Here is an 11,750-nt window from a genome sequence, read left to right as displayed (position 1 = left end):
ATGCTCAAGAAAATTACTGGATATATAGTTAGTCATATAGACTTTTCCCATGGTACATCTGTGAAGATGTCTGTTCAAAATCGTTATCTTGCACATAAAACATTCCCTAAAATTATTTCTTTTTCTTTTGAAATTACAATATGATGCAGCATTTCCCCCCTCCCCTTCCCTTCCTCCAAATTCTCCAATATATCCCCTTCTCTGCTCCTGCTCTCTTTCTTCAATTCATGGTTTCCTTTTCAATTAATTAATTTTACATTTATAGATGTATATGAATAAACACATCCCTTCTTTAATATATAAATACAACGTGCTCAGTCTCTGTATAGTGTTACTTCTGTGTTTGTTTTTAGGGATGACCACTTGGTATGAGATAACTAATTGGTCTGCTCTTCCCTGGGGACAATTGTTTCTCACGTACTTGGCATTCCTTAGATGCCTGTAGTCCTGTAGTTCTTTGTGTAGGGTTGAGGCTCACAGCCTTTTCCTCATTCACTTTAACACGTCTATTGTCTTGGTTCAGCTCATGTTGAGGCAGTCATATTGGTAAAACTTTATGCATGCAACTTCTTACATTAAGTAGAGACTTAATCTCACAGCAACATGCAAGTCTTTTTTTTTTTCAAGATACATAGAAAGGCTTTATTTACAAAAATTTAATCAAACAAGCCAAGAACCATGCCATCATCTAACGCCTCAGACTCCATTTTTTTCCTCTCCTCTGCTGTAGTGTATAGTGGGGTGTGTAGTGGGGGTTGGGCAGAACCAGCAGCAGGAGTTGCAGAGCCAGGAGCAGCAGAAATGGCCCAAGCCACATCAACAGGCACCCTGGTGAGCTCGCCAACACCATGAGCAATGATATCCTCAGTGTTTCCTCCATTCAGCTCACTGATGACCTTGTTGAGCCGGTCATCCTCCTCCTCTAGGCCCTCGCTGTCTAGTATCTTCTTGATGTCTTCCATGCTGGGAGAGGAGTTGTCCTCGTGGTGAGCAGCAGGTAACATAATGCATGCTCACTGGGACTGAGCAAAGGCCATACCCCAGAGGCCTTCTGCTTCCCCCTCCTCTTTAGCCAACAAGTGAGGCCACCTTGGGCCTCCAACCATGGGAGGCCGTGCACCCCTTGATGCCCGGCAGCCTCCTGCCTCTCGGTCCAACCCCTGTCGGCAGCCCAGCTGGCCAGCCAACTCAGTCGACATCAGTGGACTGCCCTCGCCCATGCAACAGTCTTTTTATTTCATTATTTAATTTTTTAAAGTTTATTCATTTTTTATTCCGATTGTAGACCCCTGCATCATCATCTCCCTGTCCCACTCCACCCTGCCTCCTTCCCCTAATTGACTGAAAGGGGGAGTTGTCCTCCTGTGTCCCTAGCTTATCATGTCTTATCAGGACTGCCTGGATCATCTTCCACTGTAGCCTTGCAAGGCTGAAGCGCCAGGGGGAAGTGATCAAAGAGTAGGCAGAGTTCATGAAAGAGGAAGCCCCTGTTCCACTTACTCGGAAACCCACATGGAGACTGAGCTGCTTATCAGCTATCTGACCAGGGGTATTAGGTCCTCTCCATGCATGGACCTTGGTTGGTGCATCTGTCTCTGCAGGAGCCCCTGGGTTCATATTATTTTTAGCTTTGTTGATCTTCTTGTAGAGCTCCAGTCTTAATGGATGCTTCCTTTCTGTTTCTAACAGATTGGCAACATTATACACACTGTGTTCTATCTACAAAAGGTGACATCCATCTTCTATACTGTGTAACTAATGCCCTGCTAACATAGTGTAAGGCTTAAATTAGGTGCTAAATGTAGTCTCTCTCTCTCTCTCTCTCTCTCTCTCTCTCTCTCTCTCTCTCTCTGTGTGTGTATTCATGACTTATTTATCATATTTAAGGGCATGTTGAACCAGAGAACTGCTTGGCATATGCTACTTACTTAATCAGTTAAGTTCTATATTGAAATAGCAATGCATAGTATCAGATGCTTTAGGTCTGTACTGTTTTTTTCTTTGAATGGAATAGATTATAATAGAATAATTGCTGATATATATAAGATATGGAACAAATACTTGAATCCCCCCATGGACTTCTGAGTGCATAATGTTAGGTTAGAATAATGTCTAGCATATGTGAGGCACTTGATCCAAGTTTACCTCATTCCCCTGTGTGTAAATGAAATTGTTCTATCACGCAGTTTGGTCTGTGCTAGGTGAGGCATGCAGTTTCTGTGGTTTTTTTTTTAACTTTTTTTTTTTTTTTTTTCTGTATGGCATAAGTTCCTTGTGATATACTTGGCACTTAATGAGTGTTAATTTTCTCTTCCATTTTTTTACCATTCACAATTCATCTTATAGCACAACTTCATTACTGATATGCATCTTCTCTTACATGTGAATAAATTGAAACCACAATCCACCTTTGATTACATTGGTGGTTTACTGCATGGCCTCTTTCTTTCTATGTCTGAGTCATGCTATAAAAGTAATGCATGGTATATTGTTATGTTTCTTATTGTTACAATTAGAGCATCTTATAATGAGAAAATTAAGCAGGTGGGGGTTTATTTTGTCTTATGGTAGAAGGGAACATCAAGGAGCGAAAGGCTTGGCACATGACCAAGAGGCATCTTGTCACATGGCATCCACAGTCAGGAAGTAGAAAAGAATGCTGATGTTTAGCTTACTTTCTCCTGCACATTCACTCCAGCCTATGGCATAGTGATGCAAGAACTTAGAGTGGGCCTTTCTATCTCAGCAATCCCAATCTAGAAACAACCTCACAGGCACACCCAGAGGTTCATTTGCATGGTGATTCTAAATGTCATCAGCTGAGAATCCCAGCCATCACTCGTGATCCATGCAAACTACTTGATACTACATGATTTTTGTTTCTCTTTTTATTCAAGAATTATGCCAGAAGAATATCAGTTGTACACTAACTATAGGAGTTAACCATTCTAATTTTCTTCCCATATGTGTAAGTTAGTGTAGCATATGCTAAATGGATACATGTTAGTTTCCTCTCCATTCTGTTCCATGTTGTTCCTTTCCTTTCTGTGTGCATCAGTGTGCTCTACAGGGGATCAAAGCATTTAGAAGCATTTATGTTTTCTTCTTGCTACATGTTAGTAGCTTCTTTTCCATGTATTTATTTAATCATCTTACAGCCTGATCCATCTTCCCTTTCCCCTCCCCTTCTCAGAGAAGGGAGGCCCCTCATGAGTACCAACCCACCAAGGTACATCAAGTCACAGCAAGGTTAAGCATACCCTCTCCTGCTAAGTCCAGACATGGCAGGCTAGCTAGGGTAAGGTAAACCAAAATCAGGCAACAGACTCGGAGCCAGGCCCTCCTTCCATTGTTAGGAGACCCAGATGATGGCCAAGCTTCACATCTGCTACATATGTGTAGGGAGCTTAGGTCCAGCCCATGCATGCTCTTTGGTTGGTGGTTCAGTCTCTATGAGCCCCCATGGGCCTAGGTTAGTTGACTCTGTAGGTCTTCTTGTGATATTCTTAACTCCTTCAGCTCCCTCAATCCCTCCTTCCATTCTTCTACACAACTCCCTGAGCGTGGCCTATTGTTTGACTGTGGGTCTTCACATCTGTTTCCATCAGCTGCTGGATGAAGTCTCTCAAAAGACAGTGATGCTAAGCTTCTGTCTGCAAGCATAGCAGAGTATCATTAGTAGTGTCAGAGGTTGTCTCTCTCTCTTGGGGTGGGTCTCAAGTTGTTCCAGTCATTACTTTGTCATTCCCTCAATCTCTGCTCTATTTTTATCCTTATATTTCTCATAGGCAAGACAAATTTTGAGTCAGAGGTTTTATGCGTGGGTTGGTGTCCCACGCCCTCCATTGGGATTCCCCATGGCTATGGGTGGTGGTTACTTCAGGCTCCATATCCCTAGCTGTTACGAGTCTCAGCTAGGGTCACCCCTATAGACTCCTGGGAACCTTCCCTGTCCCAGAGATGCCCCCCCCTACACCTATTTTCATTCTTTCTCCGGTTGCTCCCTCCCTCATGTTCTCCCCACATCTGATCCCATGTTTCTCTCCCCACCTCCCCTCCCAGCCAGTTTCCTCCCTTGATCTACTTCAGATGTGTATTTTATTTCTCCTTCTGAGTGAGATTCAAGCATACTCCTTTAGTCCCTTCTTATTACTTAGCATCTTTGGGCTTATAAAAGAAAATGTTAAATCTAAAAATTTCCTGACACATCAGGAAATCTGGGATACTGTGAAAAGATGAAACCTAAGACTAATAGGAATAGAAGAAGGTGAAGAATCCCAGCTCCAAGGACCATTTTAAATATTTTAAACAAAATCATAGAAGAAAATTTCCTCAACCTAAAAAGAAAGAGATGTCTATAAGTATACAAGAAGCATATAGAACACCAATTAGATTGGACCAGGAAAGAAAATCCTCTTGTGGTGTAATAGTTAAAACACTAAATCTACACAACAAAGAAAGAGTATTAAAATCTGCAAGGGGAAAAAAGCCAGGTAATTCACAAAGGCAGACCTATCAGAATGACACCAGACTCTCAACAGACACTTTAAAAGCTAGAAAGGGCCCAGACAGAGGTTTTGCTGCCTCTGAAAGACCACACATGCCAACATAGACCACTATACGCAGCAAAACTCTCAGGTGGAATAACAGATATTCCAAGACAAAACCAAATTTAAACAATATCTAGCCACAAACCCAGCCCTACAGAAAATACTAGAAAAACTCCAACTCAAGGTCAACTACATCCAAGAACACACAGGAAATTAATTCCACACCAGCAAAAACAAAAGAAGGGAAGCACACACAAACACACACATTAAAATAACAGGAATTAACAATCATTTGTCATAATATCTCTCAATATCAATGGACTCAATTTTCCAATAAAAAGACACACCTAGCAGAGTCAATTATTTTTTAACTAGTAACCTGAATAGCTGACCAGTACATGCTGATTTCCTTCCCTTCTTAGTGGCAGTGCTAGAATTGTGTCTGAAAGAAATTCTAAGGCTCAATTCAGTTTTATTTCCTTACCCTTGGACTGAGTAACTGTTTTGGAACAGTGTTGGACATGCATTGTGCACTCAATTTAAGCTCATTTTCATCTCTATGTGCGAGTACTTAAGATGTACTATGTACCCTCACAGGCTCAATTCTTCCTCATTAGAGTCAATAATGCTACAGTAGAAGTGTAGCAGGCATTTGTTTGAAGCTTAAGGTCTGCTTAAATCTTTCCACTCCTATCAGAGTTGATCAGCTTTGCAGAAGTATCGGTTGCGTGCCTGGCACTTAAACAAATCTTATGTGCTTCACTGTGCATGGGTAATGGTGTATAAAATACTTTTTGAATATATGGAGTGCTCAAAGAATGCTTGCTTAGGTCTTCCTTATACAAGTAATATCAGTTTTGAATATATTTTCATGAACTAAGCATGACTAAATATGTAGTGTCCAATAATATCAAATGTGTTCACCACCTGTGTCAGAATTTCCCATAGAAATAGGTAAATTGAATAGAACACACAGACACATAATTAACAAATGCTTCCTTATTTCTGTATATGTGTAAATAATGATGTGCTGTCCTTAAATTGACAAATGGGCCTGATACTGCAAGCACAGTAAATGTGAATAAATGCTAGAGCTGTTTTTGTTAGTTTATTTTCTGGAGGAGGATAAGAGAGTTTATTCTTGAGCAATGTGACTGATCAAAGCCCAAGAATATGGTCATCACAGAACCCCTCCCTCCCATGTTCCAAAATAGATGTTGTTTCACAAAGATTTTTAGCTATAGATGAAAAGATGAGCAGTGAATGCCTATTGGGCAACTAAACTTAACTTTGACTTTGGATCTATAACTTTTCAATATGCCACAATCATTACCTCCAATCAATTGGTATGTTTTATCTTCAAGATGGGATTTTTTTTCTGGGAACTTCATTTTATACTTGGGATGTATAAACTTTAGATAATATATAGGTCAAAATATTTTAAAAAATCTTAAATGTTCTGTGGACAAGATCCATTAAGATTAATAAATTCTCAAATGTTCAAATAAAATCATTGGATACTATTTTTTCTTTTTTTTTGTGGAAAGGTTAAAAGCCATGAGATGGCAAAAACATAATTACTATTACTTTCCATCTCAATTTTCTTTTACTTAAAATAAATTTTGTTCTCATGCATGTATATCCTTATTATGGTTTCCCCTCCCTCTAGTGTTTCCCATTTCTCCCCATCTCTTCTTTTCATGCAGATCCACCAGCTTTCTGCCTCTTATTAGCAAACAAAACAGGCTTCTAAGGGATAATAATAAATTAAAATAGTAAATAAAATAAGATAAAACAAAACTAACACTTAGGAAATGGGCTAAATAAACAAACAAGGGAAAAAACACAAGAGAAGGCACAAGAAACAGAGACCCAACTTTTTTTTTAGTTAAATATGTACATTTATTAAGATAATGACAATAGTCCATGTTACAATAGCAACTTTTTTCTTTTTCTTAATTTTAATTTTTATTAATTACACTTTATTCACTTTGTATCTCCCCATAAACCCTTCCCTCCTCCCCTCCTAATCCCACCTTCCCTCCCCCTTCTCCACTTATGCCCCTCCCCAAGTCCACTGATAGGGGAGGTCTTCCTCTCCTTCCTTCTGATCCTAGTCTATCAGATCTCATCAGGAGTGGCTGCATTGTCATCTTCTGTGGCCTGGTAAGACTTCTTCCCCCCCCAGGGGGAGGTGATCAAAGATCGGGCCATTAGGAACCTGTCACAGAGGGCCTCTGAAATGCTCTGCCCTGCAGACTATCAAAACAGATGCTGAGACTTATGTCTAACTGTTGGGTAGAGTGCATGGAATCTTATGAAAGAAGTGGGAAATAGCAAGATCTGGAGAGGACAGGAACTCCACAAAGAGAGAAACAGAACCAGAAAATTTGAACACAGGGGTCTTTCTAGAGACTCATACTCCAACCAAGTACCATGCATGGAGATAACATAGAACCCCTGCACAGATGTAGCCCATGGCAGTTCAGTGTCTAAATGGGTTCCGTAGTAATGGGAATAAGGACTGCCTCTGATATGAGATCCAAGTTTTATATACACTTAGCAATCTCATAAAAACTATAAACTGGAAGCTGTAATATATACACTATGGAAAGATTGGGTAGAAAGAGTAAAGGAAAAATAAAAATAAAAAAATAAAAAAAAAATTTAAAAAGGGGAAATTGCCTGACATGATATTATAAGAAAAAGAATCTCCAAAGATTCTGTTGCTTTCATTTTCTGGGTATGCAGCCTACACTTCATAGTTTAGAGGAGGGAGGGGGTTATAATCTAGATGTAAAGAAAGAAGAAGAAGAAGAAGAAGAAGAAGAAGAAGAAGAAGAAGAAGAAGAAGAAGAAGAAGAAAATAAAATAAAAGAAAAGAAGAGAAAAGAAAAGAAAAGAAAAGAAAAGTTTGTTTCCCCAGTGAGATTCTCTTGAGGGAAACTAAATTTTCATTTTCAAGTGGCTATCAATTGAAGATGGTTTCTGTATTAAGGATGGGAGCATGTGGGTACTTCTTTCAGCTCCAGAACTCCATCTGCTGCAGACCCAAGCAGACCCCATGCATGCTTCCTCAGTCTCTGTGAGTTCATGTGTGCACCAGCCCTGTTGCATGTAGAAGGCCTTGATTTTCTCTCTCTGCACATTGTTTCCCTGTGAGTCTCTGTATTTGTTCCCATCTGCTTTAGGAAGCTTCTATGATGATGGCTGAGCAAGGAAGGCATGAATCTTTGAATGTAGTAGATTGTTGTGAGGAGTCATTTTATGCTATGTTCTTTTAACAAAATAGTAGTATTTCCCCTAGTTCATATTCGCTCTTGTTTCAAGCCATCCAAGCAGTGTGAGTTTGGGTTCCATCTTGCAGAGTGGGCCCTCAGTCAAATCAGATATTAGCTCCTGCCAGCTTTGTGCCACCATTGCTTTAGTATAGCTTGCAAACAGGACGGATTGTAGATCAATGGGTTTGTAGCTGGGTTGGAGTTTATGTTTCTCTGTTGGTAACATGCACAGTTCCTTCCTGTACCAAAGATGCTAGCACATAGGGTTGAAGGATCTATGTAGGCACCAGCTCACCTTTTTCATGTTCAATTAGTTGTGTACGTGTTCTCTGTAGCAATGGGTTCTTGTTGTCACTTTGTGGAGAGTAATCTATAATCTTGGCAACAGTTTGGGTTGCTTGGGGGGGGGTTCCCATAGGGCCCCTTTAGCCAACAACTCAATTAGATGTAACCCAATCCCAGCACTGCAAGCTTACTTTTAGGGACAAGAAATGGCATTTGTGCCTCTGTTTCCCTCAATATTTAGTGATATCATTTATATTACTACATGTATGTATATATTTTAAGAAGCTTCTAGTGTATTTCATTTCTATTCTATTTCCTTAAAATGGCCTTTAAATTTTGTCTCTCTTCCTATTCCCTTTTTCCGTCTCCCCATTCCCTCCCTCTCTTTACTTGCTCTTCCTGGCTCATCTCCCATCTATTCATAACTAGCCTAGTTTCCTTTCTATCTGTGTTGTCCCCCCCCCATGTTGCTTATTCTATACAGATTGTATCTTGGTGCTCATTGACTTAATATCCACATATAAGGGAACACATACTGTATTTGTCTTTATGGTTCTGGGTTACCTCACTCAGGATTATTATTTTTTTTCCTAATTCCATTCATTTACTTTCAAATTTCATGATCTTTCCTTCTTCCTTTCCTTCTTCTTCTTTTTAAAATGGCTGATTGCTTAAATTTTAAACGGCTGATTGTGTAACTCCATTGTCAAATGAACCACATTGTTTTCATTCATTTTTTTTTTCTGTTGAGGAACATCTAGGTTGTTTCTAATTTCTGACGACTGTGACTAGGGCAGCAATGAACATGGTTGAGCAGGCATGTCTGTGATAGGATTAAGCATCCCTTGGGTATATGCCCAAGATTAACATAGCCAGATCTTGAGGTAGATTGAGTTCCACCTGCAGAACTACCACACTACAGTGACTGTAAAAGTTTGCACTCCCACGGAGATTGGATGAGTGTTCTTATTCTACAACCCCAACAGCATGTGCTGTCACTATATTGGTTTTAATCCTCTGGTGGTTTTATGGTTTTAAGATAAAATCTCAAAGTAGTCTTCATCTGCATTTCCCTTATAACCAATAATATTGGACATTAAGTGTTTCTCAGACATTTGAAGTTTTCTTTTTGAGAATTCTATGTTTATTTCTGTACCCTTTTTTTGTAATTTGGTTATTTGTTTTCTTGATATCTATTTTTTTTAATTCTTCATATATTTTGGGTATTAGGCACGTAGTTGGTAAAGTCTTTTGCCATCTTCCACTTTGCCTGAAGGACAGAATCCTTTGCCATGCAGAAGCTTTTCAATTTCCTCAGGTCCCAATTATTAATTGTTGATCTTAGTGCCTGTGCTATTGGTGTTCTGTTCAGAAAAGTCTTCTCCTATGCCAATGAGTTCAAGACTATTTCCCACTTTCTTTTCTATCAGGTTCTGTGTCTGCTTTTATGCTGGTGTCTTTGATCTATTTGGAGTTGAGCATTGTGTAAGGTGGTAAGTATTGGATTTTTCTTCATGCAGCTGTCTAGTTTGGCTAGTACCATTTGTTAAAGATACTGTCTTGTGTGTGTGTGTGTGTGTGTGTGTATGTGTTCCTAGAGTCTTCATCAAAATTAAGCTGTCTGTAACTATGAGGATTTGTTTCTGAGTCTTCAATTAGAGTTCACTGATTAATGTGCCTTAAAAATTGTCATAGCTCTGTAGTACAACTTGAAATTACAATTGGGTATGAAGATAGTTCCCGCAGTCTTTTGTTGTTTAAGATTGTTTTACCTATCTGGTTCTTTGTTGTTGTTGGATTTTTGCTTGTTTGTTTGTTTCCATATGAAGCTTAAGATTGTCCTTTAAACTTCTATGAAGAATTGTGTTAGAATATTGATGGGAACTTCATTGAATGGGTAGATAACTTTTGGTAGATGGCCATTTCTACTATATTAATCCTACTGACCAATGAGCATGGAAGATCTTTTTGCTAGAATTGTGACTCCTGGTTCTTGCTTTTTCCTTCAGTTTGCTTCCTCTATATTTGAATAGGGTTGAAGTGGAATCCTGTCTGTGTGTGCTCAGGTCTCAGCGCATGCCCCCTCCCTTTTCTCATGAGTGGGTAAGCGTGTATTTGAACAGTTTTTGGGTCAGCTGGCATGTTATTTCTTTATCCGATGGGTGAGAAACAGCAGAATGTTTGATAATTTATTAGCTAATATCTGCCATATGCTAAGTGCTTAATTCCTGTTGCTCATTTATGTGAAATAGGTCCCATCTAAGTCAGGTGGAGCCTGTTCGAGTTGCTCATGTGTCTACCATCCTCTTATCAGCTTTGCTTAATGAAAATACAGTTCAGACACACTATTCGCTTTATACATCCATTTTCCTTTGTCTATGTAATTTTGTGAATAATATAACTTGGCATGTCCCAGGTGCCTATTACATGCTCCTGACATCTGCTCCATATGAGTACATTTGTAATTAATAATACTTCATGTTTACAGGCCTGGATACACGGTCATTTAACTCCACTGTGTATAAAACAATGTTATTCCTGGCTTACACCAGGTATACCATCCAAGATCATTTTTCTTCTGTATGTGAGTAATATACAAGAATAGGCAGTGGATGGTTTAAAATGATCCATTAATGCTTGTGCCCTTTCATTCATGTGTGAATGATGCCACAATATATTAGAATCTGACATATATCAAGAGCATATTGAACATATTTTTCTTGCTCCTCGTGTGGTTTGTGCTGTGTTAGAGCAACCTGAATGACACATGTTAATGAGCTACTAGGCTGCCTCTCAGATGTGATTCGAGTACAACCTCACTGTTGTATTAGAAAGGAAATAAGCGTATGTGAGAGAAATGATGTGTTGACATGTGTTCAGTGCCTGGTATGAGCTCTCTTCCTTGCCTCCTGAGTGAGTGATGCTGGGTTTGCACAGCACCTGGCCTGTGGTAAGCGCTGGATGCATGCTTGCTTCTTTTTTCTCTTTATGTGTGAGAATGTTACATTTTCTATACAGAAGCTGCTCGATGGTTTATTTCCTCCTCTTTATGCATGTGAGTAAATTGGAATAGAATGATGTCAGGCTTAACTAGATGTTAAGGCCTCTTCTCTCTTTCATTTATGGTTAATCATCATTATACTGAAATATCATCTAATTAATACTGGGCACTCACAGCATGGTGGTGCTCTTTGAGGAGTGCATTTTATAGTAGAATACTGTTTTGAATCCACTTAGCATTAAAATCATGTGTAGTTCATGTCTTACACAGGACTAAGATACTCACACAGAACCTGGCATACACTGGCACTTAGTGGACACAATATTTCTTTTTTCCTGTGAGTGAGCAATGCTTTGCTGAACACAGCCTGGTTTATAACAGATGCTAGAGTGTTATTTGTCCAGACTGCTTACTGCTGTGTGATTACTTTCCCCTGCTGTGTAAGCTATGTCACATTATAGTATCGGTCCTAATCAACATCCTCTATTCATGACTATACCTTTCTGCTTTTTGTTGGTAAATTTGAGTCTGAAACTTCCTGTCTTATTAAAAAAGCATATAGTGATGGCTGCTTCTTTTTTTCCATTATGAGGATGCTGGATAGTATTTTCAAGACAATCTTTGGAAACTGTT

General features: G+C 39.3%; 1 protein-coding gene across 1 annotated transcript; it reads right to left on the bottom strand.

Moving 5' to 3' along the window:
- Positions 1-656: 656 nt before the first annotated feature.
- LOC110539504 (large ribosomal subunit protein P2-like) lies at positions 657-1,004 on the bottom strand. The gene has a single exon (XM_060384567.1). The coding sequence runs from the start codon at positions 1,002-1,004 to the stop codon at positions 657-659; it is 348 nt and encodes a 115-aa protein (XP_060240550.1).
- Positions 1,005-11,750: the final 10,746 nt, after the last annotated feature.

Source organism: Meriones unguiculatus, chromosome 5 (genome assembly GCF_030254825.1).
Source record: "Meriones unguiculatus strain TT.TT164.6M chromosome 5, Bangor_MerUng_6.1, whole genome shotgun sequence".
In the NCBI taxonomy this organism is placed as follows: domain Eukaryota; kingdom Metazoa; phylum Chordata; class Mammalia; order Rodentia; family Muridae; genus Meriones; species Meriones unguiculatus.
This window is presented reverse-complemented; position numbering and strand designations above follow the sequence as displayed.

Bases quoted from the DNA above. Each gene is read 5' to 3' on its own strand.
- LOC110539504 (XM_060384567.1), bottom strand. From the start codon at position 1,004: ATGTTACCTGCTGCTCACCACGAGGACAACTCCTCTCCCAGCATGGAA.